Source organism: Manacus candei, unplaced genomic scaffold (genome assembly GCF_025592945.1).
Source record: "Manacus candei isolate 608988 ecotype Guabito, Panama unplaced genomic scaffold, ASM2559294v1 h1tg000015l, whole genome shotgun sequence".
In the NCBI taxonomy this organism is placed as follows: Eukaryota; Metazoa; Chordata; class Aves; order Passeriformes; family Pipridae; genus Manacus; species Manacus candei.
Window position 1 is genome coordinate 4,822,349 of NW_026138063.1, and position 27,137 is coordinate 4,849,485.

The 27,137-nt window shown below is 46.9% G+C and overlaps 1 protein-coding gene across 6 annotated transcripts in view; it reads right to left on the reverse strand.

Annotated features, from left to right (window-relative positions):
* Positions 1-27,137, reverse strand: part of TNIK (TRAF2 and NCK interacting kinase) — a 153,289-nt gene that overhangs the window by 119,516 nt on the left and 6,636 nt on the right. For all 6 annotated transcript variants that reach the window (XM_051781684.1, XM_051781686.1, XM_051781682.1 and 3 more), the window contains exon 2: positions 5,758-5,823. In XM_051781684.1, the coding sequence (XP_051637644.1) occupies positions 5,758-5,823 (66 nt within the window). The remainder of the gene's footprint in view (positions 1-5,757; positions 5,824-27,137) is intronic.

The window sequence follows — 27,137 nt, forward strand, 5'->3', positions numbered from 1 at the left end:
CTTCAGCAGCTGGCAAAAGCGAGCACCAGGTGCCCTTGGTGTGCTCAGGACCAGCACACAGCAGGCAGCACCACAGGACAGGTGTTTGGACGAGGGTGGGCAGCAGCACAGCCTGGTCTGCAGGCAGTGCAGTTGGTGTGCACACATTCAGTCCGGTCCTTCAAGCAAGGCACAGCAGTCAGTCTGCAGCTATAAAAGCTGTGTACGTAAACTAAGATTAATTCTTTACAGCAACAATCCCCAGGAAATATTAATTGTGTGCAGCATGGTAGCTTCTTCCACACGGCTAAAAGCAACAGTGATTAATTATCGAACTATTGACCATCAGCCTTTCAGAAAGGGAGACAATAAACCAACTGATTATTAAAAACAATTACTGTCATTCTTGACTCAGCCTAATTACCTGAGCTGCTAATAATGACCCAGGAACCTGCAGAGTCTCTGTTCTCACCAGGGCTGATGCAAGGGCTCAGTGCTTGATTGGTAGCAGCCACACCTCAGGCAGGCTAAACATGGCACAGACCCCACTTTATTTTCTCATATCCCCCTCAAAAAATGTAGAAGGAAAAAAGAGTCTTCTAAAAGCCTTTCTTTAGGATATTCACCTGCTACCTCACCAGCCTGCATTAGTGGAATGCCCAAAGATGCCAGGAGGAAGGATGCCACCGTGCAGGGAATGCACAAACAGCACCCAGGAGGGCAGGACACATCTGTCTTCTTCTCTGGCATGTACAAACTCTGGGACAACATTATCAGTAACAGGCTTGTGCCTGGGACATTCTCAGGGGTTTGACTCAGGGACCAAATTGTCCCAGCAGTCCTGCTCCTCCCAGCCCTCCAGCAACAGGTGACCTTGGATTTCAAATATTTTATTCACTTTCTCATACCCACACACTTCAACATCTCCATCTACTGGGTCAAACCTGGGTGTTTGCCTCCAGGTGGATCAGTCCTGGCTTCTGGCAAATGCCAGGTTGGTAGTAAATAAGTTAAGTCGTGACTAAAGACCTCGGGATGCACTTCTTTATCTTTCTCCCCTATGTATTGTACCTCAGACAGACACACACAGTGCAACGAAGAGCAATTGCATAAACAGTGTCCTCTTCAAACAGCTGCCTAACTTGGGCTGCCAGGGGATAGGGACAGCCCATGGGCAGCCAGTGGCACCCCAAGCTGGCTCCTGGGGTGACCTCCTGCTCTGCTCCATCCTGTGGTGATGGAGGAGCTCCCTGGAGGGCCACAGCTGAGAGAGGCGGCACGTGGATCCCACACACTCTAAATTAGAACACAGAATACTGCTGCGTAATGGCTTAGTGATTATATGGCATTTACCAGATAATTAAACAATCAATAGTTATTGTGCAGTTACAGAGTTGCCCACATACTGTATCTTGTACCCTGTAAAATAAAACCTTGTTGCAGCTGTAAATGGAGAGCCACATCCCCAGGGCACAAGGTAAAGCAGGACTTGGCATTTATGACTGCTGTCCTACTGGCACGGTTGGGAAGAAGCACGTGAGTACATAATCTCAACATCATTTATTTCAATGTTGCAAAACTACACAAGATGAGAGGGGTAAAGGTTACCATCTGATCTATTTCCTGAATTTTTGTTTTCCTTATTGCAAAGGCTTGCGTCAAAATCCTTCTTGAGTGATACCATACACAGGCCAGCATGTGATAGTCCATGGCTGAGCCCATAAAAACATCAGGGGAGTGCTTTGGTTTTCAACATATTCAGTACACAGGAAGTAGCCCACTGCATGTCTGCCCCAGCCTTGTAACCATCTGTTGGACAGGTATTTGAGTAACACAGTGTACTTTTGCTTTGAAGCCGTGTGTTTATTGGTGCTGGACAGCCCAGCAGTTGTGGCCCTGATTTATCCAGGCAATCTAGGCATACAGAGTATTTTAAGGAGTATTTGTCTGCTCTCTTATGCAAATTAGAGATAAGCAGTAATAATAATGTTCTGGAACATAAAAGCGGCATTTCCCTACACTTTGGATAATGCTTTGAAGGGTCTTAGTGAGTTTTGTGTCTACGGTTTTGCTTTCAGCCATCAGCCACCTGCTAAAAACCAGTGAGGCAAAAGCTCAATTCCCCAAGTCCAATTCATTGTATTCCTGTTAGTCGTTTCTTTAAACACCTTAAATTAAAAAAAAAAAAAGAAAATCCAAGGACACACTAAAATTCACTACTGCAATAATGTCTGGCACAGAAGCTAGCAAGCTTTCAGTCCTTTATCAAAACCAGTTTACAATCTGTAACATTAGATGTAGGATTATTAGAAAATAAAGAAAAGCTTCCGATTCAATTAGAGAGATAAATCATCACTGGTGCGGTCCCTCATTAAAATAAATATCAAGCTATTCACAAGAGATCATTAAGCAGCGAACAAGCAATGTTATTTCTCTCTGCATTTTTAGTGAAGAGTTTGTGGTTGGGGTTAGAGAAGTGAGAGCAGAGCAGGTCGCTGCTGAGGGCTCCTGTGGTGCTGAGGTGTCACTGGGGTATGGCCAAAGCTGGGAAGGACTGAAGGGATGTTTTAACCTGCCATCCTGAGCAAAGACTGACCTTTACTTGAAAACACAGAGGTCAAAACAAACCAGTCACCTTTGCCTTGAGCACAAGGCTCAGAGAACAAGGCTTTGATTCACAAAAGCACTCTGAACCACCTGAGAGGAACCTTCAAACCATGACCCAGAAAGCAGGATCAAAGTGACTTCTGCAGTGAGCTTCATCCCAGTGCCCGCACTCCAGCAGCCTCCTTTTGGGGGATCTTAATGTGCACTGGGCTTGGCCAACATGTCTCTTCTATGAGCAAGGAGAAGGCACTGGCAGGAGCTCCCCAACCTCTCCAACACAGCAGATCTGGAAGCTGGTTCCATGAATCCCTGCTCTCTGAGGGCTCCTCTTACTGCAGTACCACCAGACACTTCTCAGCCTGCTCCCCACTGTCAGGCTGCAACACCATTCAGTCATCAGAACTAGGTAACTGTGCACTTTATCCCACAGGATCAATGGGAACTTTGCATCCTGTACCTGTCCCTCTAGGTCCTGTGCAGGCCAGCTAGCTATCACCAGGACACCTGTAGTCTCTAACACAAACATGGCCATGTGGCAGTGTGTTAGACCTGGCTGCTAAATCAGGTTTTCTGGGGAAACATCAGGGCTGCAGTCCTGTTCCGGCAGTCTCAGGGCACAAAAACAAGATGTTCTCCCCTGCCTAGAATAAACATCTCACTTCTGCCTCTTCCCAACAGGAAAGTTGCTTTTCTTGCCTCAAGAGAGGGATCAGCTGTGAGAAGAACAGGTGATGCTCACCAGGTGACCATTCCTGGCCACAGAGCTCGGGCTGGAAGCCAGCACCAGAACCTAAAAACACAACCAGAGGCACATACAACCTCTATGGGGACACCGATGGTGCTCCCAGGGTAACACCACCACAGAGGGGAGGATCACCATCCCTACAGGGATTTAAAAGACATGCAGATGTGGCACTTAGGGACATGGTTTAGTGGTGGACTTGGTAGTGCTGAGTTAATGGCTGGACTCGATCTTAAAGATCTTTTCCAAACTAAACGATTCGGTGAACCCTAGCCCTGCCTCAGAGGGGTTTGAAATGGCAGTGGAACAATCTAATTAGGGAGGACATGGCTCCTAGGTATGGATCACTTCTAAAGGCTGATTTAGAACGGAGCCAGAAGGTCTGTGTGTCTTGAAAGTTGATCCATTTGTTTTGCTGCAAGGGATAAATACAGCGGTGGTATCTGGAGAAAAAGAATCACAGAGATCTTATTTCCGCGCTGGGTTTTAGGGTGGGACACCATAAACATTTATGTATGTTTTATATCAAAGTCTCCTTTTGTTTACAGAGTGTGTGCTACTCCAAGACTTCAGTTTAAGAGAGCTGTGAAGTCAGCCTTAGCCTGAGCTCATACCTCAATACTTACTAATTTGGTTTGGACAGCAACATTTTCCCCTCCGCCCCCGTCACCATCCCGTCTGGCACCGGCACCACGTGAATCACACCGGGGACAATCCGGTTACTCCAGTAAGTTAAAAACAGTTAAGAGGAGGATTTTCCCCGTGTACAGCAGGGGAAAAAGGAACACAGAAGCGTTCACCTCCCAGAAAGCCTGTACATGGACACTTCTGGGTGTTTTTTTCCCCCTCTGAGGTAACACACAGACGCACTGAAAGAATCAAACACGGCAAGAGGAAACTCGATCAGCTGAGCCGCGCAACCAGCAGCGCCAGCACCAGCTTATTTCCCTTTTCTGCTCTCCACAAAAACATGACGCTTTCAAAAGGCCGTTACAGGCGCATAGTTTCCACTGATTGTTAGAAATATGCACCACTTAAAATTAGGTCACCTTCTACCATTATTTCAGCAGCTGAGAAGAAAAACAGTTCAGAAGGGAGCTCCGGTTGTGGGGAACACATGGTGGGAAAACAATGAATGCCAGAAGGGAAGGCTCCCTGGAATATAACCTTGATAAGAACAGCTTTGGGGTGGGGTAGTTTTTCCTTTGTTTTTGTATTTTTTAAAAACACTTATTTCAGTTCAAAAATTCATACATTTAAAACTCCAGAAGTTCCAGTTCATCTCTGGTTCACTTCAATCCCTTGATCCTTCTACTGATGGATTAGCCTACAGTTGCAGGAGGAGGATGGGGGGAACCACAGCTCTTTAAAACCTTTCTCTTCTCTTCAGAAGGGGCAGTTCACTATCTTTTAGAGCATGACAAGCAAGAGCTGTGTCTCCAAAGTCACAGAGTAAGAGCATATGGCTATATTCCTTTCTACAGTCAAAGGATAATACGTGCATGATGGGTAAACAGGATCTCTGTGTACCCACACACACACAAGTACATGTGTATACAGCACTCATGCCCACACATACAGAAGTTTTTTGGAGAATGAGGCCCAGGGGAACTATTGACTCCCAGCAGAATCAAAATATTTAGCAAATTCCTCATACAACCATGCCAGAAAACATCTCCCCACCACATACTAAGTGCAGATAAACCCAGACTTTGAAATAATTCAATCCCTCCCCAACCGCACAAGAATCATCCAGAAGAAGACTCCACCAAGATGACAAATTCTGGAAATCCTCCAAGCTAAGATGTGCTTGAGACAGGTGATATAATTTAGCAGAGGGTGGACATTTTAAATATCATTGTAAAGAAGTTCATGGGTGTAAAATCCTGCTCTCCACAGCCCTTCAGTACTGCTGCATCCTGATGTTTACAGAAATTTAAAGCAATCCTACTGCCTTTAACAGGCGCTTTAAGAATAACATTTTAATAGTGTTTTTAATCCTGCAGCAGGTTTCTGCCAGTGGAAAGGACAGCAGCCAGTCCATGTGCAAGCAGAGCACTAGACTGTAGCAAACTCATTTGGCAGCCTATTGCAGCCGTAAACTCAGCGCTTTGGAGAGACCAAGATTTAGCTATTAAAGCACAGACTTTTCACTCCCTCCTCATCATCTAATCAATAAAAAGCGACTGGGGGGAGAGGAGGAAAAAAAAAAAAGCTATTTATATTTCTGTGGCAGTATCAGAGCTAATATGAATTGCTTATTATAAGAGCTGTGTGCTACACGGTACTTGCACACAAAAGGCCAGAGATCAGAAATGCTGCTCTTCAGGCCTGAAAAAGTTGAAAACCTAACCAAGGTGATGTGTTGGGATGCTCTGTGTTCAACACACAGCCAAGGCAAACTGGATCACTTCAGGAGGAGCCCTTACCTTATAGACCTGCCCGTAGGTACCATTGCCAACAAGCTCCACCAATTCAAAGATTCCTGCAGGATCCTAGGAGAAATGAAAAGAATATAATTAATAAGCAATACTTACAGATCTCTGAAAAAATAAACATTCTGTGAAGATCAGCATCTCACTGACAAATGTTTTGAGCAGTTTAAGGTTTTCAGGCAGACCTGGGATCAGAATTACAGTGACAATGAGCAGAAGTATGGCACCATCCCAGTGACAGCCCTGCCAAGGCCCAAGCTCTGCCCAGCACTGCCCATCTCCAGCATCTGGGCTGGGAGATGCCAGGCAGGTGAGTGATCATCAGTCCATTATAATGTCATCTGCTCAATGCATGAACACTCAGTTTATGCTTTAAATTCAACTGCAAATGTTTGCTATTAAAACTTAGGTTTTTCTTATGCTTCCATTGGCTTTGGAATAAAACAAGCTCATTGGCAGGATGTCATTTCTGGGGCTCAAAACAGGGTTTTTCAGGTCTATTCCTGATGTCAGCAGAATTAGTGTTACTTGGTCTAAAGGTCATTTTTTGCTTGGTGCCTCCTGGTTGTTGACATCCTGGTTTGTCAACCGAGATGAGCAGACCTAGGGCAGTGCTATATGAGGACATAATGACTTGGAGGGTGGCAACGAAGCACCAAACTCTGTCCCCAGATCCCCCTCCACCAGGCGTGTGCCCAACCAGGGGAAGGACAGTCACGTGCACCCGCTGGCACAGTTAAAAGATTATATGAGCAGTGAGGTACGAGGGAGGGTGGGGAAAGAATACACCAGCGCTGCTATTTTCTCCTCTCGGTGGGTTTTCCCCTTACAGAAGCTTTATTTATACTCTCCTGCTCCTCCTCCTTTTCCTGTACTCATCACTCCAATTTTGGATAGTGCAATCCCCCTGGAAGCCGGCGGACGCGGAGGCATCCTGGTATCCCGAGGGCCTGTGCACCCCTGTGCCCACCCAGCCGCCACAGGGGTGACCCTGGCTCCTGTACCACCCCCATCCTCATCCTCCCTGCTGGGTTTGGAGTCACTTGAGCTATCAGACAACTTGGCATCCCAGTGAGAAAAGGGATGCTAGCTGCAATCCCAGCGGCTGCAGACAGGTCAGTTGCCAGCTGTGACAGGCAAAAGAGATCAGCCAGCAGCACTCCTCGGGAGAGAGGAGATGGACACCCATCGCCCCGTTATGGACACAGAGGTTTCATTCATTACAAAGCTGCATCAGCTCAAGATGCTTCTGGGTCCAAAAGTCAAACACTGGGTCTTTGTGAGCAGCTGAGCAGCAAGGTTTAACCCAGTAATAATGCCCCAAGTAAATTAATCCAAGTCTTGACGTGACTGGTGCAGCTTTCCACCCATCCCAGAACACACACTGCCGCGGGCCTGCTGGGGTTCGGCACCTCTCTGCGACGGCGTCACAGCCACCCCTCTGATCATTCAGAAATGCCACATCCCCCTTCTGCCTGTTTCTGCATCATATGCAAGCAGCTTCCTCAAGCTGCCTGGAAAACCCTGGGGTGCTCCAAGGGGGGAAGCGTGACAGCCTTCAGTGGGACCATCCACAGCAAAGGGCACAGAAGCTGTGCTGGAGGAGGCTCAGAGACCACCGAGGACACACCTGCCCAGGTGCACACACACCTTCAGCTGGACACTTGGGCTGGACACAGGTGAAGCTGCAGCACAACAGGTTTCTCTACCATGCAGCAACTCAGCCAAGTGTGGACAGCCTGTGGCTTTGCTGCCTTGGTATCAGGCAGGGAAAAGCCATGAATGGATGGGAAAGGGAACCGGGACCAGGTTTCCACAGTGGGTGAGGAGGCGGAGGAGGGGGAAACATGGCAGCAGCTGCTGTTTATTTTTTGAGTTTCTTTCCTAAGGGTTGTTCTCTGCAGTGCTGAAACAACTCAGAAAGAGGCTTTTCCAGTGCTACAAGTATATCTATTTTTGAATATTCACTAGGAGATTAAGGCAGAAGAAAGCTGTGCCTAGGGCACATGCTCAGGAGGTTTGGAGAAACATCGAGGGATGCAGCTGGCCATTTCTGATAAAAGGAACTCCTTCTTGCAATGTGTTTTCCAACTTCATTCCACAAATCCTGAAACTGAAGAGCACCCCCTCCCACCATCCCATGTCACTTCTCACTCCTCTAATGTGTGTAAATGTCAGAGGTCGTGTGGCTCCAACAGGTTTCTCTGAGTCCATCCATCACCCGGTTGCAGATCTGACAGCCCCACACCTGCCTCTGCAGCCAGGGGAGCTTTGTGCCAGCCAGAGGCAGCTGTGTGCACCAGGAGGGCTTTCCCCCATTGCTCCCATCACCCACTCCTTCCACTACAGCTCCAACCCACCAAGCATTTTCTCTGCCGCACTGTCCCCTCTCCACCCTGTTTCCTCTTCACATTTTTCCAGAAGCATTGCCAAGGTAACTGGGCATCTCACAGCACAGCAATGAGTGACACCTATCACCTGACTGCTGGCACAGGCAGCTCCACCTCAGCACAGCCCTGACAACACTCTGGGAGCACCAGCAATGTCAGGGAGCAGAGGGGGCTGATCTCTCCTCCCAGCCACACTGCTGTCCTCAGCCTGGCTTCTTCCCATGCAGCAGGCATGGCAAGCTTCTCCTCAAGAGCCACACTTTGAACCCAGGAACAATGTGCTGTTAATGGCCTTTCCAGAAAATACACAGCAAAGGATGGGGCAGGGCAGAGGAAAAAAGTCCTGCTTCTCACTGGCCTCCCCTGGATGGGTTCCTACACAGAACAGAGCTTTGCATCTTAATGCCTGCTTTGGAATAGGGTGTCCCTGGTACCCAGGGCAAATCCTGCACATGCCACAAAGCCCCAGCTGAGATGCTTCAGGAGGGTACCAGAGAGCAGGGACAGCATGTCAGGCAGGCTGGAGTGGGTAGCAAGGGAATAAAATATAGAGGCATGTTAGCCAGGGGAATAAGAAATCCACCCTGCAGAGTCCAGACTGGGACCAATCCAGGCCAAGCAGGGAGTAATCTCAGACCAAATATAGCCTGTGCTGCAGATCAGGGCTCACAGCAGTGCTGGGCTGCACTTGGCTGGGGGTGGCTGCAAAGCTCATCACACACGGGTGCCTCCAGCCTGGCTCCTACCACCTTCTGCTGATGCTTTCTCCCCCATCCAGGAGGGACACACGGTGAGGCTGCTGCAGACTCTTCTTCCCACACCCCACAATGCCTTCACAAGCACTACTGTGATTTTTATAACTGAAAACATCTGCACTAAATAACAAGCCCACAAATAAAAGGAAAAGAAAATGAGGTGAGCTTTGCTTACTTTAGGCAAAGATGCACTATTTAAAATGGGGGGAGAGAACCAGCATTTAAGACAAATGCACAAATAATTTTCAGCTCTAGATTAGCTTCACACAGAAAAGGATTTGTGTGGTTGTAGTAGCAGCAGGACCTAAGGTAGGGTCCCTCCCTCCTCGCTGCTACTGCTTAACAAAGGAGGGGAGCAGAAAGGTAGGGGCAAGGGAAGAGGCACCCACACACTGCAGTAAGGCAGGGATCATTTCAGACCACTACAAGCACCAGAAATAAAACATTGTCCCAAGTCTGTAGAGGCCAGCAGCACCCACCACCCCCACACCAGTTCCAGGAGGGGTAGACAGGGCAGGGGCAATCTCACAAACCCAGGCAGGTGCCTGCAGAGCTGCAGGGACACTGGTGGACACTTGCACATCACCCACCACCAGCTATTCCTGTTTCAGACCTGCACTGATGCACAGCTCAATCAATTCCTGATAAGGAAAGAATGGGCTTATTTCTAGTTTAAGCTTTCTGGGGTGATGCTGGCTCACCACCCCACTCCCAGAAGAGCCCAGCTGTAGCTTTCTCCACAGGAAGGTGCTACTGGTCCCAACGTGACCACTCGCACACAAAGCCTCATTGAGGAGAACGAGTTACTTGGAATTTGTGCCAGAAGACACAGGAGCAAACTCAGGCTCTCCATAAAGTAGGCTCTCCATAAAGCAATGGAACACTGAATAGGATCTTTCAGCTGCTCATGGGATGGGAAATGCTAGTAGCACCTGCGGCAAGGGCTGTGCAGACTCAGTGGTCCTTCAGGCAGGGATGGGCTGGCAGCTGAGCTCTCCCGTGCCAGGATCTGACCCCACTTCCACAGCTGCAGCCACAACAGGCTCAAATTCAAGTGGGAAATTGTTATGTTCCTCACTCACCTTTCAGGAAAATCAGTGTTACTAAAGTCTCAGTGGCTAAAACCAGTCTGAGGCACAGAAAAAGGCAGGAGCATCTCCCTTTCCAGCAATTATCATGGGGGGTGGAAAAAAAGTCCACTATATTTCAATGAACAGTATATTTAAAACTGGTACATTATCAGAAAAGGGACTTCTGTATGGGGATGATAAAGCAGGATGTATTCAAATTTCAGCAACAAAACAGGCATCCCTTTTGAAAGACTTATCGGCGTGGAGCATGCAGCAGGCTCGCAGCAGGAGCACATTCCTGGTTAAAACCACTCCGCTCTGCCCAATCCAGACCCTGCAGAACTAAAGCTGAAAGACGTCCTTGCCTACACCATGATGTCTCGACAAGTCCAAGGCACAAAAGAGCCAATACTTTGTTTAAGGAGACTATTCAGAGAGCAATATCCATACCCAGGGATAGGTCAGTTAGGGCTGCAGGCGTGTATCAGTGCTGGCTATGGTGACCACCGGGTTATCAGAACGTAAGTTAAATATGGCCATGCAGGTGTCCATAAACACAAGAGGCATTTATACACAGTCTGTACACCAAACTTGATTGTTTTCCTTGAAGGAGCCTCATTTTTCTCCCTTCTAGCCCACACAAAAGGGATGTAACAGGAAAGGTTACATGAGGAGACAGTGGAGAGACGCTCGGGAGAGGGGAACCAAGGGGCACACCAATTAAACCACGACTGCTGTGGATGCACAGGAGGGGAAACGGGAGATTGGAGTCTCTGTAATCATTGTGCACTTAGTCCCCCAATTCTAGCAGCTAATGACAACTTCCAGCCAAAAATCATGGAGCTACCCAGTCATTAAGCAAATGTTATAACCCAGAGAAGGAAACGCGCTGTGTAGCTGGAGGCAGAGCTCAGTTACGGGTCAGTAACAGAGGAGTGTCCCCAGGCACTTGTCAGCTAAAGCAACTCCATGACACTAGGAGAGTTTTTTTAATCTCCATAGAGAACAAAGTCCGTGCAACTAATGCTCCCAAACATCAGGATTTTATGAGCCTTTGCCTTACAGCTCTGTAATAAAACAGCCTCAACGGGAGATCAGGCACCCAACAAGAACCAAAGCAGGCTTCCAAAGCTGTTTACTCACCACCCCAAACAGGAGGCCCAATGAGCTCTGTCTGTGTGCAAGTGCCTCTGCCTAGAGAAGTCCTGACAGTCACAAGAAGAGATTTTGGCACTAGGAAGAACCAAAGCATTATTCTTCCCAAACAGTTTGCTCTTTTAAATTAATGGCAAGGCCACGGCAAACAGACAGCCCAGGAGAGCCCCAATCCCACCCAGCATCACACAGCTTGGCATGACAGCACCCTCAACCCAAGTGTTTGTGTTAAGTCGTCAGCTGCCTGGAGAAGGGTCTTCCAATCCCAGCAAGCTCCAACCAGGAGAGGAAGATCATTAATTCAGAGTGTGAGGAAGACTTACAAGAGGAATGCAGCAGAGACAGAAAAGCCCTTCAGCAGTACAGTCTGAGATGTAAAACTGTCATCAGGGCAACGTATTTCTGATTATGCAAAACATCACTACAAGGAACAAGTATAAGGATAAAACCTGCTCAGATTTTAATTCCCCAAGGCCAAATGCCCAAGCTGGCTCTTTGAAGCCGTCCTTCACATTAGCCAAGTCAGAAACTCTGTAGACAGCCCTGCACCTCTCAAGCATTGGGACCTGAGTAACCTCAAGCTCTACAAAGTCAACTGCTATTCCTTCTGAAGACACATCAAGTCACTTATTTTGCCATACTTTCCACCCTGGTTTCTAGAGCAGGAATTGAGGCACTGAGGTTTGACAAAACAAGGTCCAGATCACTTTGGGGAAGTTACCCCAAATGACATGCAGCTCAGAGAAAAACAGAGGGGTTTGAAGAGTACTTGAAGACACAGCTGCTTTTTAGTAATCAGCTGGCTGCCTCCATCTCCAAGGCACTTCTAGTTAACAGTTCTGAGAGTAATATGAAGATGGACTGCACAAGCCAGAGGAGGATTGCTAATACAGCTGCAGACAACAGCAAACAAAGCAGGAAGGCAGAGGCCAAGGCAAAAAATACTGATGGAGTTACTTGGAACTTCCCCAAAAAGAGGCTGCAGGCATTACCTTTCTGAGCTTCAATCACACAGGCATAGCCCTAAGTTCGTTCATTACTAAAAACAGTACCAAAAATCTTAACAGGTTGCACAGGTATTTTTGAGGTAGATTTGAGATACAGGTCAAGCAAAAAAGCAGAATCATGGACTAGTGGATACTATTCAGCCCTCACATGGATTGCTTAATCTTCTCCTAGCTTTGGTACCTTCCCCTCCTTCACCCACCCATGCAGAGACTCACAAGACAAGCTATCATCAATGGCATCTACCACTGCACCTCCTGCCTACTCAAGCAATACAAGCTGCTCTACTTAGAAGAGTAATAATGAACTCCCCGAGGGCTTTGTTTTCATTTTGAAGAAGCAGTTTGTCCTCCCTCACCCCTAAACACCCAGCTCCGTAACTTAAACGAAGATGTTAGTCAAGAAACAGCATTACTACACAGTGTAAGAAAAACTGTTGTCAAGGCTAAGTTGTTAACAGAAGAAAAATTCCCCCCCTTGACAGCTGAGAGAAGCCTGTTTATAAATCTATTTGAATCTCTTCTCTTCAGCATCTCACCAGGAGCTGTTCCTCTAGGCCCTACCAAGAGCTACTTTTGTGCTCTGTCCACCTCCCCTTTCTAAACCATAAATCCACTTTTGCAAGTTTCCAACACTCCTCTCCCCAGCTTCTCACTGCAGTAAAGCTCCAGTCACCACATGTGAGTCTCTTTCCTTTCCAGAATATTAAGACCTGCCAATAGTTGGCAGCAGCAAAATTAAATAAGAACTAATCACCACACTGGGCTTTTCAGTCAATAAAGCTGGATTATTTCTTCAACTATTACCTGTTCAATTTAGGATATAAGTGCGGATTTGTAGCCCCCAGCCAGCAAAGGAATAGCCAACACCAGTGCTAAGAGAAGAAAAGTAAAAAATCCCCCATGCACATATGCAGTCCAGTCCCACTTGGTCCTGTTGAGGCAAAGCCATTAAAGCTACATTAAATTGACTATTCCAGATTTCCTGCTCACAGACTCACACTTGCACATACAAAATTAGAGTTCTTCCGACCTAGTTTCTCCTTCCTAGTATGTCAAAAGAAAAAGCAGCCATTCTGTATCCTCTCCACAAATACGAAATACGGGAGCTCCAGGCCAGTAACATACAGACCTGGAAATAAGGCTTTTTTCAAACCAAAATGATGCATTTGTACCACTGCAGAAGGTGGGTCCCACAGCCCAAGATGCAGTAGCAATACCAGCAGAGGACAACAATGACAGCTAACCTTCCCCCAGCACTGCACACCGGAGCAGCCCAGTCCAAAGAAAAGCTATCCACAAGCTACACACATTCATCAAAGCAAGAAGGGTCCAAGCTTACTCCCCATTCCTTCAGAAGCATTGCTAGCAACACGGTGACTCCAGCTCATCCTGATGTCATTCAAGGAAGGGACAATGAGTCTTGACTTAAAGCTAATGAAGATCAACATCTGGCCTCCATGCATCTCACCAAGGTAAGAAAATGCTGAGATATTCAATAACCCTTAAGACAACACAATTGTACTTATCCTTCATTTGAAGTTATTCTCCCTCCAAATCAGACAACCCTCTCATTTTTAAAGTTCTACAGCACATTTCATAGATCCGCAGGACAGATTCCACGAATTGTTTGCAGTTGTATGACAAGCCCTCCTTCCAGTCCACAGAAGACTGTTCATCTAGAAGAGTCAGAAGTCAATCAGTCCACAAGCATCAGCAAAAGCTCTACTGCCAAGCGAATCCCAAGGTTTTCAATGCCACGTTAGATGAATGCAGCCTCAGCACAATCAGCCACTTCAACATATGCCTAATTCAAGCACACAGCTTCAACGGGACGATATATAAAAGGCTTGGCTAAGCTCAGTGTCTCTAAAAAGCTACAGTGCCAATTATAAATCATATCTATAGTCCCCAGAAGATCTAAAGTCACTACCAGCATTGTACCACGCTTCTTCGGATGCAGACATCAATTAGAGCACAGCAGCTGGATGCTCTCCTCACTGGAAGTCACTTATCTGCCATTTCAGACCAATAAGATATTACTCCTAAATGTTTAGATCTCATCCCGTTGAGAAATAAAGAGTTTCAACCTTGGCCAGCAAATGCTTGTGTCAAGATGAAATTGTTACCCTACTACTAAATGCTGTCAAAGGTTTATGGGGTCTTGGAGAAGTTGGTTTAATTACTTACGAAGGCAGCTGTTTCGGGAACCACGGCCTCTTAACATCCCACTCCTAGAGACACCCTGTGTAAAGCAGGGCTGCTGCCAAGCCCACGCCAAAAGCAGAGGGAACCCTCTCACACACAGGCAAACATTCAGCCTCCAACAGCAGGTCACGGTTGTGGCTTTGTCTGTGGACGTCTGTAGGGGTGACAGCTCAGAAGCCAGGTTGCACCTTTCCGACTCACTGCAGACTGGACACCCCGACTTCTGCAGCCCTCACAGGAGGCTGCTGGGGTCAGTCATCTGGGATTGCCTTTGTCAAGAAATGACAGCCTTGCTCCCTGCTTGCAGTGAGAGTTGTGGCCAGAGGGATGCCTTTAAAATGGGAGAACATCTCACTCCCAGATGCATTTTGGAGCAAAAAAAAAAAAAAAAAAAGAAAAGCAATCTTAAAACCCTTTGCTTTTTAAAACTAGGATGATTTTGTACCTCTGTGTCTGTTTTTAAGTTATAGTTGCCGAGCTGACCAGAAGAGTTATCAGGGATTAAAGCATTGTGTCATTGTGACAGCAACAACCCAAAGACTACAGCCTTCAAAAGCAGGGATCTGTGCAACAACCAACACACAGGCCGGGCATGTAGGCAGGCATTCCAAGGAGCCTCAGGGAGACTCAAAGCCAAGTGAGAGATGAGAAGGCATCTGGGCCAGAGCTGTGACCATTCCTGTTCACCCAGCAGCAGATGAGCATTACAGCCAAAGACACTGCACGTGGAAGGGCTTGGTTTCGTGGAGCTGCTGGAAACTCTGCACGCCACCTGAACAGAGGAGTTACAGGTGGGCCTTGAGAGGGACAACTCTGGTGGAGAGCCTTCCCCATCAGAAATCTCTACATCCCAGTTTTAAGCAGCTGCCATTACTTTTTAATATTTTCTTGTCCCTGTATATGTGTCTGGAGAAACAACACCTCCCTACTGGATTCAATCAAGTTTCTCACATCAGCCCAATTTTCACAGATCATCTGGAGATGGAGTTAACTCCTGGTTTGGTGCTTTTTGAAGAGTTTATCCACTTGTCATCAGCTCCCCACGTTTGGCTCTACAAGGCTCTTGGTTAGCAGGAGAGGATCAGATAACTGTCCAGCAGCAATAGTTTCAAGAAAGGACAATGGGGGGACCAAATCACTTCAAATTATTGAGCAGAACTCTGCAAGAGAGGCTGTAGAAAAACCAAAATCCACAACTATACCAAAAATCTGCCAAAACCATGTACTATAAACTCATTTTTACTTTGAATTGTCTTGACAAAGCTGCAAAATTATTTAAAAGAATATTGAAAACATGTTAATTTGCACATTTCTTACCTAGAAATACCTTTCTCACCCAACAGTTAACAAGTTGTGGGGAGGGGAAGGGAAGGCTTCTCACCTTTTTTCCTACATTTCACAGATTATCTCCAGTAATGCCAGACCCAGCAGGGAGTCTGAAGGTTTGGTCTTGACAGACGCTGGAACTGGGTAGAAAACAAGGTCCCACAGCAAAAAGCAAGCTCCTGCCTGATGCATGCCAACAAAACAGCCTGGCAGTCAGGGACAATCCACAGTTGCTGAAATGATTTGCAACAATTTTTTGCCAGGGCACAAAGTATTTCCCATAGCAAGACTTCTGTATTTCTTGGTGGCTTCTTACACTGTGAAACACTCCCATAAATTCAGGGAGATGCTTTTTATTTCAAATCCCAACGTCCAAAATTACTAAACACGGAGGGTGGGGACAAGAATTATTTTAGTTCTTTTGATATATGCATTATATAATTTTGATATAAGCATTTTGGATAAGACAAAGCAGAGGGACCTTTCTCACACAGACATCCCAGGAAGATGCGCTGGTCTTGCTTCGTGCAAGATGTCCCGTAAATCCAACCACCACCTTTTGCTTTCCAGAATCAGCTGTGTTCCCTGCCAAATTACAGCCCCATGACACCTCCCTGCCTTGGGAGTTCTCTGCTAGCTCTGGTCCCTGGAGCCAGCCATGACATTATCTGGCTCTTTGTAGAGCTCCAAGGTTTTTTATTAGCCCACACGAAAAGGCTGGAAACGTTAACACAGCACACGCACAGCAGCTAAGCAAGCCCTGCAGGACCACGGGGACCAGCATGCTGAATGCCAGTACAAAACAGGAAACTAAAGCAGGCAGGAAAGTCCATAATATTTGGATTGTCAACTGAGAAATCCCACCCAGCAGCAGTCTAAGCCCTCCTGCAGGCACAGGGTACTCCAGGAGCCCAGCATCCGCCAACCACCCATCTCACCCCTGCCCACAATCCTTCCCCATACTCTGGAATGGGGTCAGCTCTTCAGGTCCACCTTATCCAGCCCAAGGGAGACCCTGCACACCCCCACACAGGATTTGGCCTGCAGTCATAAACTGTGAGATTAATCAAGTGGGTGTAGGGATGTGAGAAGGGGATGGGAAACATTCGTAACTGCTTCTAAATTAATTGCCATTATTGTTATTTGATTTGCTAAACTCTCCAGGGTTAGATTTTATTTTAGAAAACTATGAACATATCAGATTAATCAACTTAAAATAAATGGGCTTGATTTATTTATTTCTGCTGTATCTACTCCTCTTTAAGCTTGGCAAGTCACTGCATTCTTTCCATCCTGTGAAAAGAAAAAGAGCAGGGGCTTTGCTTTATTATTATTTTAAAGCAACCTCTACGAAGCTTAGCAGTTCCATGAGTTTAAATCATGGCAGAGGTATGTTGTGAAGGAGGACAAGTGCAAGGCTGGAGCTGGTTTCCATATGTTGCAGATGCTGGCTTTGCACTGGGAGCCCACCAGCAGAGTCACACCACACAGCCCAAGGAAATCAGATCTATTCCCCAATACTTTACACATCCAAGAGTTGAAAAAGACACCCTACCAGATTTCAACAGGGACCATCCCAGTGGCACACACCCTGTCCAGCCACACTTCTTGCAGAAAGTCCTGCCAGAGAGGGAGAAGTTTAATCTCCTCTAGCCAGATTGCGCTGTTCCTGAATCCTCTGGAAGTTGGGTCAGCATCCTTCCCCCCTCCTAATCCCCTGCCCTCAGCTTTAGCAATGCAGCAATGCCTCTGCCAGCAAACTAAAAAGAAAAGCCCTCACATATATTATGCTGAAGAATATTAATCTCGTGTTCCACAGAATATTAAGTGGATTACATCTGCAGCCTCCAAGGAGAAAAACGTTGATTTCCATGTATCTTGTGCTATTATTCACCCCTATTAGTTTTTCTACCAGCCTAATGTTAGTCATGACAATTTCCTGTTAATCAGTGCAGAGCTCAACTGGCTCTGCAATGAGAGCAAGTGTGACCTCTCTGTGGGCACAAGGAAGATCACACCACTGTGGCACTGTTGATTCACAAGACAACATTCAAGGTGAAAAACAACGTCAGCTTCTTTTTTTTTTTTTTTGATGACTTCCTGGTGTGATTGCCCCTGAACATTAACATCCCTTTGTAAAGGTAAGAGAATAGCACAGAACCTTCAAAGGAAAATTGCTGACATCACTTGAAACTTGCCCTTAATTGAGATATAGCATGAAGAGATGGACATTTCTGGCCTGGAAAAAATGGCGAGGAGGGGACTCAACAAAAACTTGAGGTTCCTGTTCTCATACCCATGGGTACTGCAGCCACCAACAGCACCTTCCCTTAACACCCCCTCCAGCTCAGGAAACCCAGCCCTTCACTGAGTAACCATTCAAACCATTGCAAAGTGCCACCAGCTGACTTTACTAGAGTTTTACACTTTCTTTGCAGAGGTGTTAATGACTCTAAAAAAGCACAAGACTCCAATAAGCAGCTTTAATACCATTTAAATGCTTACCATTAGGAGAAACTGAGAGAGCCTGCAAGGGCCAGACTCTCAGAGGGCGGTACATCCATTGAAGCTGCTGCTCATGTGAGAGGAGTGTAAATTACTCAGCATGGAGTAAGCAAGATCAAAGCCACTCCAAAAGGATTCAACCCACTGACAGCCATGCAAACTCAGCCCAAGCTTTTCTGAATATTTCACAAGCAGGCTGATGAGTTTAAAAGGCCAAAAGGGGTGTTTTGATGATGCTGCACAAAGCAAGGGAGGAAACAAAATCTCAGGACATATGTTTCTCTCTAGACACGTTACAGGACCAAGAACTCAGCTCCAGCTTGATACATGGAGATATTCATACTTTCTGTTGACATCCTGCTGGTCTGTGCAGGGAAGAGGCACACAGCTTTTCAGCTGTAATTCCCAGGCTCCCTCCCCTTTTTTATAGGTCTTACAGTAATTTCAATTCTACACAATAAACATCAGAACTGATAAGAAAATCCTTATCAGATGAAGTAACTTACAGCTTCCCACATGGGCGAGACAGAGAGCTAATGGCTAGAAAAACAGATAAGGGTGCTCACAACCAGGAATCAAATCCACATATTCCAGCAACAATACACCGTCTCTGAAAGTAAAATAAACAGTACAACGAACTCTGCTAAATCCTCAGAGAGCATCACCTCACCCCAACTAGCAGACCCAGCTGGCCCATCACCATCTCTGCTGGTCAGGAGGGCAGCTGCTGCCATTTTATTATAAGCCAACTGCAGCGTGTGCCCAGCTGAGCTCCAGTCCACCTCACAGCCCCAGGCTACAGCAAGGAAGATAAATTACTGCAAAACCAAGAGTCTTCTGCATTTCTTCCCTCCTCTGAAGACCTGATGTATATTCACTATGCAGGGACACCATTTCAGCTATCAGTTTCCCCAGACTCAAAGCACTCTAAAGTCAGGATGGACTTTTTGTTTGGGGTAACACTGACTACCATGATACTGCAATCCCTTCAGCATCTATCCCGAGGCCCAAACAAACTCCAGTGCTCCATCTCATCCCTGCCAGAGATCCAGATTGTTCAGTAATATTCAAACTCATGGCAAGCTGCTGGCAGCACAGTTGCACCTTGGGTTCCCCATATCACTTCGTCTAAACCAGAGACACAGGATGTGATCCTCACCACTGAGTCTTTCCGAGAGCTCTTATCTAATGGGTATTATCTCTCCATCTGCTTCATCTCCTGAAAATTGACGCCTGCAAGTTATTACCCTTCCCTCATGTCCCAAACATCACTGTATTGGCAAATATACAAGAAAAGCATTTATCCAGAGGAATTTGCTCATCAAGCCTTGCAGACGCTAAAACCACAGGTTATCTAATCTTAGGAGAGCATAGTTCAATGGCTACAGCACAGGATGAGAGGCCAAAGGGTTTGACTTCCACTCTCAGCTCTGCCAGAGCTTCATGGCTTGTGAGGGAGTCTAGGGAAGATGCTTGACCCCTCCTCACCTTGATTTCCCCTGCTATGAGACTCTCCTAGAGCTCCTTTCCTCACAGGGGATCTTATCTACAAAGTCCTCATTAGCATGTGAAAAGAGTTACCAATCTCCGGATGTGTATGTAAAGCAAAGTCTGAAGGAGTGGAGAAGCAACACTGGCCAGGGAGCCTGGAGACACATCCTCTTCAGTGCTCAACAGGCTGAGCACACTGCACTCCACATCTGTGCTTAGAGGAACATTTGAATCCTTTCCCTCTACTGGGAAGGGAAACCTCAGCAATTTCCTTTTTCTTGAGAAAACTCAGAGGAAAGATTAAATTCCATGTCTCTATAAGTCAAGGAAATCATGTGAGATTCTTCCCATGAAGTTCTGAGAGAACCCCACCACCTCTAGTCAGTCACCTGCAGAACTACCCCACAGGCTACCCTGACACAGAACAGGATAACCCTCCCAGGCACAACCCTTGCTCTGGATGCCAATGAGTGGCAGAACCAGACTGATCAGAAGAAGAACTAGAAGTCTGCTCTCACTGTCCAGCACAATCTGGATGAGGAGGTGAGGAAAATCCAGACCCAGCACAGATGCTCCCACAGGTATGACCAGAGCCTCACTACCAGGGTCTTGCTTACAGCTCAACTCCTGCTGGGGTACAGAAAGGGCTTTTTTGGTATTAAACAGAAACTCCTAGATGAAAACCAACTGATTATCAACAAGTAAGCTAATATTTCAGTTTGTTGCAGAGGATGCAGAATTACCCCACTGGGCCTGTTCCCATCTTTCCCAGTTGACTCAGTTAACCTTGAAGGCAGATCACATCAACCACACCAGTGCCAGCAACCAGCTGGGACTGCTCCAGTTCAGCAAGACCTTTGCCCCTAAGATACATCCACAAACTTCCTGCTTCCTCCCAAGTGGCAAAAGACAGTGCAGTGTCCACCCTGGTCAAGCCACATGGAACAGAAAGGTCTCAGAGCAGCAGCTGGCTCAAGAACTCGAAGAAAAAATAAAAAAGGCTCACTCTTTTTAAGCAAAAAATGTCCTATTGTTCCATAACTAATAGAAAGCAGAAGACGTTTTTATGGACTTGCTGAGAAACGAGGGTGAGCATTAGAAAGCACATTTTGGTATTTCATGATCACAAGGTGAGCTGCTTGCATAACACTGACAAGGAACATGAATGCTGATATCACAAGGCAGTTATGAAACTTGGGTTTTAAATGCTGAATAACAATAACACAGCAATTAAGTCTCATAAGTGATTTTTTTTTCCTTCCTTTTTTCTCCTTAACTGCTAAGGCTGGTTTCCCAAAGATTGGTAGATGCTGCAACTTCCAACTGTGGTATGACTGTCCTCTCTGAGGAGGTGCACACGTGAGGGATGCCCTCTGCTCCCACCTTCTCACAGCACCAGGGATCCATCCCACCCTGCAGCCTCACCACCAGTCACGTCCCTTTTTCAGACCTACCCCAGGGGAGGCTTCAAGCTCACAGCAAGAGACAGGCTCTGACCCTGTGAGGAGCAGAATGAGAGAATAAACCCAAATAACTGCATTCTGTGAGTTAACTGCTGAACCCCAAGAAGTTCCTCAGTCTTCCTCCCTGATGGTTTTTGACACAAGCACATGCTCTTGTGAATTCCTCCAGTGTGACCAGGGCACACCACCTCCTCTACAAGAAGCATAATATAGAGCAGCAAAATGCCATGAAAATCAAGGGCAAATGAACACAGAAGACAGTCCCTCCCCCTAACACCACTTCTATTTTTAGGCAGCCATATTAGCTTGGAGCAGTTTTACTCGTTTCTGATAATGAGCAGAGCTTTTGCATCTCCTCTCGAGGACGCTTCCTCCGTGCAGGCACTTTGCTTTACACCACAGCACGGAAGAGGTCACGTCAGCCGGCGAAAGCAAACCCACGATTTACTGTGAAAGGGCCTTGGGAAAGCAACTTCAGCTTTGAACTTATGCCCCTTCTCTGTCAACCACACTGCTCCCTTTTTTAAGCGGTACAGCCCGTCCACCTACAAGGTGTCCCCGCCTTTCAGTCACATGATACAGCCTTTGCCTATTCAAACCTGTAATGTTTTTACTCCACCCGACCCAGGTGGGATCCAGCTGCTCAGTGAAAACCAACAGCTCTGGTGTGCTTTATCAAAGAGCAAAACCCCTCCTTAGTGTGGGTCCCCTCTGGTGCTGAAGGTGACAAGGACGGCCAAAGGCATGATGAGAGCTACCAAGAGCTGCCACAGTGGCAGGACCACTGGGCTAAAGTGGGAACTTGCTAAAGAATAGGATGATAATCATGAAATGAGCAAGATAAAATGAAGATGTGTACAAGATCTGTGTCCCACTGCACTGGCAGGTTCTTTTCAGGAAGTGATGTTCCTCTGACCCTCAGAGAGCTATTCCTAACCACACACCAATTTTCTGCAATGCAACCACTCATACATTCAATGTCCTTTAGTTGCTTCAGACTGCCTTGACAGGAATATCTGTCCTTCAAGTCCATCCCTTCTCATCTCTTCAAGCCTCAACCTTCCTCCACAGCCCTTCACCACTACCCTCCTGTCTCCTCATGCCCACACTGGTGCTGCATAAGGCAGTGGGATCTGTCAGTCCTGTCTGGACTGCCAACAGGCAAAGTCCAGAAGGCAAGAGACACCTTGGTACAGGTGGTAGAGATGAGGGGCAGTGGAGGTAGGCAGCTTCTCACCCAGAAAATGAAAGTGTGGCAGCCCGGGGGTCTCTGGCTGTTGTGGTGCATCACCTGGGGGAAGAGGGAAAACAAGACCTCACATATTTATCACCTTTTTTTTTTTTTCCTGAATTTTCAATAAACTACTTGAAGATATTTGCCTTTGGGATTATGAACTTTCAGGAAGGCCTTTTTCCATGCTTCTCTACAATTATGAGATCTAGGGAAAAATACTCCTCTCTCAAGTTAATTACTTGTGTCAGCACTTCAGAGGATTTCACGACCACAGACAAAATCATCAGGCTTTTGACAAGTGAGAAAGCCTTCCCCACAAGCAAGGTGCCCCTCTGCAACGTGAAAGGGCACCAAGCCACAGGTTGAGCCCAGAAGGCAGTCACTTCTTGGTGAGCTCCTGCCCCTGCTCACGGGCACCTTCACACCAGCTCTCACTTTCTTCTGTGGATTGTGAAATCTCATTTATAGAGGAAAAGTACTAGTTCAATAAGAGGAAGCATTTAAGACAGGTAGTAGATGATTAACAAGTGAGTCCTCAAGTGAATTGCTGCAGGAGCACCACTGGTTCCTTAAGGCCATAAAAAACTTCTCGTCCTGCACCCACTTGGCAGACGTCAGAGGAGCTCATGGAGGGACAGTGCCTGGCAAACCCCTGCTGCAGGAGCTGACACAGCAGCAGACTGTAGCTCTTCACCTCCCCCCCCAGGCCCCAGACTTTTAACTGTAAGTGTCCAACCCAGGGCTCCTTATCATGGGTATCCCAGGAGGGGATTCCCACAGAGGATCCTGTTCCTACCTTCCTGCTCTGCCAGCAGCCAGGCTGCCCTAAAGACTTCCCTCCCCATGCTGAGACCACAGCCTTTGCAGAGGTGGCCATGGTTTTCCAGGCCCACTGCACAGCTGAGCACTCACCCACCTCCCTCCCACCAGCAGGCACTTGCCCTCCAGCCAGCTGAGCCATCTGGCAGGAAGGAGAGTTATCAGGGTCCCCACCCTTGGGCAACATCACGTCAAGGCAGCAGGCTGGGGAGGAGAGGTACAGAGTGTTGTGTGGCTCTTTTAAACCAAGGCCAAAGAAGAAGTAACATTTTTGCTCAGAGCCTTTGCCTTTTCATGCTGGAGTCCCACACAGCCAAGTAAAGGTGCTTCAGTGCTCTTAAGTATCAGCTGCTTTTAGGCAATAATACCCTGAACATCCTTCTTCACCCTGGCTTTTATAGCACACCGTGAAGAAGTTACAGGGATTTGGCACTTTCTCTTTACCAGGTCATCACTAACAAGTGACTCATATTATATTGCAAGTGTGAGTCATCTTGGCAGAGGTCACAATCCTAAGTGACAACTACTCTTCAATTATTTCCTTGAGTTGAATTAAAGGTATATTGTTATGCTAATTTTACATCTGTTCCATCCCATCTTTCCTTCCACTGTCTCCAGAGCAACCTGGGATTTCAGCTCATGGTCCAAACCACCTCTGGAAGAGCTCTTTCACCATGGTGTAGTTACAGGTTGTCACAAAACATCGACAAGCCAATGGGAGGTGTTCTGGATGGGCTTCCAGTTATGGCATTTAATAGCTAAAGGAGCCCCCCATCCATCACTTCTCCCACTGCAGCTCCACAGGGACAATGAGCTGCTGTCCCTGCCATCTTCCTGCCCTGTTCATGCTTTATTGTAGCAATTGCTCAAGGATCCGGGGCTTGCCCACAGCTCAAACACAACCACCTTCAGGCTGACACATCACATTGTTGCCTCCACGAGCAGGGGCAAAGCTCAACAAGCAAAATCACTTTGAACTATGCCCAGCATCACATGAATATTGAAGAAATTATCACAAGCCATGAACAGGGCTGGTATAAAGAGGGGCGTTTTCCATTTGCTAGCCAAGCAGCCCCACATTTCAACAGGACTTCAGCTTCTCCTCTCCACTCCTCTTCCCTTCTCTCACCCCACACACAACATCAAGCTCATCACACCCATCACAGCTCCCCAGCCAGTGAACCAGAACAGACAGCATCCTTGCCAGGGCAGGGCACAGTCACTGCAGGACACTTGGCTCAGGGAACACGGTTTTGCCCATTAGAAAACACAGCCATTACCAGGCTGGTCACCAGTGGAGCACTCTGTTTACATTTACAGCAGTCAAACACAGTCACACTGGCTGCGATGATCACTTTGGAGAGCATTTGTAAACTGCTCTCACTACTGGAATCCCATTTAGCTATTACAGCCTCTTCAGCCACACTAACACACTGATCCCCACAGAATAGCAATGGGAAGAGCAGAGTCATCACACTATTTACTGAAGCTAATCAATACATAAAGGCTGAAGATTTATTGCACTGAAGACAGCCTGTCTGCATGGCCAGAAAACACATTTAAAGCCCTTTTCATTTTGTTGCTTTGGCCTCTGGTTTTTCTCCAAGAACAGCTTCCTGGCACACCCATCTTTCTTCCCTCCCAAAATGGTGACATCTGCAGGCAGACTAGAGAAGCCCCCTCACCCCAAACACCTGCTCTGAGTTTTCAGTGGGAGGGTAAAACACAAAACCCACAAGTTTAAGGCCATTACACCTTCCCTTCCAGCCACATTTCATGTGCAGTAACAGGTCCATGGCTATTTTGGCATCTCCCATCAAAGTGAGTAGCTTGGAGAATTCTGGCCCGCATTTTGAAGGTCTACATGCCAGTGACAGGGACACAGGCTGTGCCAGTCACAGCTACACCATGCCTACTGCACTCAAGAGGGAACAGTTAGGTCCATGCTTATTTTTGTATACATTTATATATGTAAATATTTTTATATATATAAATAAATAAAAGAACTTTGTAAGTGCCCCACAAAGCCCACAGCAATATCTGACTTGCTGTGTTTTGGGGGTGACCACCCACAGTGCTGAGATACCCCATGAGTATCATGACTAATGAGCCACAACTGGAGAGATTCACTGAGCTGCACCATCAATGCTCATTCTCTGTTTTCCTCTTGGCTCATGTTTTGGGGAGCAGAAGCAGTTAGGCTTAGTGTTCCTGGAGCACCAACATGAATTAGAACAATGAACAGTTACCAGGTAAACACTTTTTTTTTTTTGGTCATTATATCAGCTATATGGCCCTCAGTGTAAAAGAATCAAAGAATGGTTTGGGTTGGAACAGGCCTTAAAGTTCATCCCCTACCACAGGTAGGGATGCCACCCATCAGACCAGGTTGCTCAAAACCCTATCCAGGCTGGCCCTGAACACTTCCAGGGATGGGTCATCCACCATTTCTCTGGGCAATCTGTTCCACTGCCTCACCACCCTCTTAACCACATCTAAGAAAGATGGCAGTGAGGGAGGAGATCTGCACCTTCACTTCTGCCAGTTTATCTCAAAATCACACTAAGCTTTTATGCTTGTGTATGAAAGAGAAAGGAAGAGGCAAATATATTCTGATTTAAAGAGAGATTTCTATTGTTGCCTGGACATCAAACAGCAACCAATTAGTCCTGCGAGGATCTGACCCACAAATTATGAAAATAAATGCCTCTGAAGCTTTGATCTCTTGTATTTCTATAGCATGCTACAGAGGTTATTAGACACATTTATTAGATTCAAGCTGTGCGATCTTTTCCTCAGCAAATGCTCTACCACCTCCAATGCATCCTACAGTCACCATCCAGCAGATTAAGGGCATGGTCCCAAACAGTCACTTCTGTCATGCACTAAACACATGACTCAGCTGGCAGCAGGCTTTTTCCTGCTGAGTTTCAAAATTAGGAGAAAAGGGAATTTTTAAAAGGAAGTGCGGGGAAACTGTCAGCCACCTAAAATTTTTTTTTTGTTAGTTTATAAAGGAATATGCATCTGAGGCAAAAATCCCTGGCTTCCAAAGAGTGTTGCTTTCACAACAACGAACTGTTCTAAAAGCACCACTAAAAGCAACGCTTTTTGCACCCCAAAATGCCACTGCTGGAGGGACCGAGCAAAAGCTGTAACAAAAGGTTCCGAGCACTGTGAAGCTGAAAACCACACGTGCACACACGTGAAGAGAAACACCCACCCTCGCTGCAGCACCAGCACTGAAAACCGAGAGGATGTTCCAATCACATTGCTAAGGCTTTACTCAGAAGAGCAACTCACTGCTCACAGCAGCTGCACAAACCAAGCAGCGCCTGCACTCGCCAGAGGCTACGGCTGTTTTCAGCCTGAGTGCACCCGTGGGAAGGATGGGACCGTGTCACCCGCTCAGGCCTCACTCACTGACAGGAGGGTGGTGTTTGCACAAAGCTGTTAATATCTGACAGGGTTCCTGTGGCAGAGCAGAGTTGGTTCCCTGCAGCAGCAGAGTGAAGTGCTCACCTTTTGCTGCTCAGGGTAACTCAGCACCTGAGCACGGGGCAGTAAACGCTGCTTGCTCACCTCGGATGGAAGGAGGAGGTGCTGGTATCCAATCTGGATACTCTTATGCTGCCCATCTGATTACCATCATCCATCATTTACTACCAACACAAACCTTGAACTTCTGCCAAGCACAGCAGCAAATTAACATGGAAAAGCAACATTCTCGATCAAACGGAAAGGTTTTCTGATTTGCCATTACAAAATAAAATCAGGCGTGCAGAGAGTTATAACTGAGTGCCAACTCAACTTCTTATCAGCGTTTTCCAACCTTGGTGGCTTTTCCTCTCCTTTCACTAATGACCCATTGCAGGAGCTCCCCAGGGCTGGGGCCCTACGTGCTGAGCATCCTCATCCCACTGCAGGAAGGGGATGCTCGGCCCCTTGCAGGGC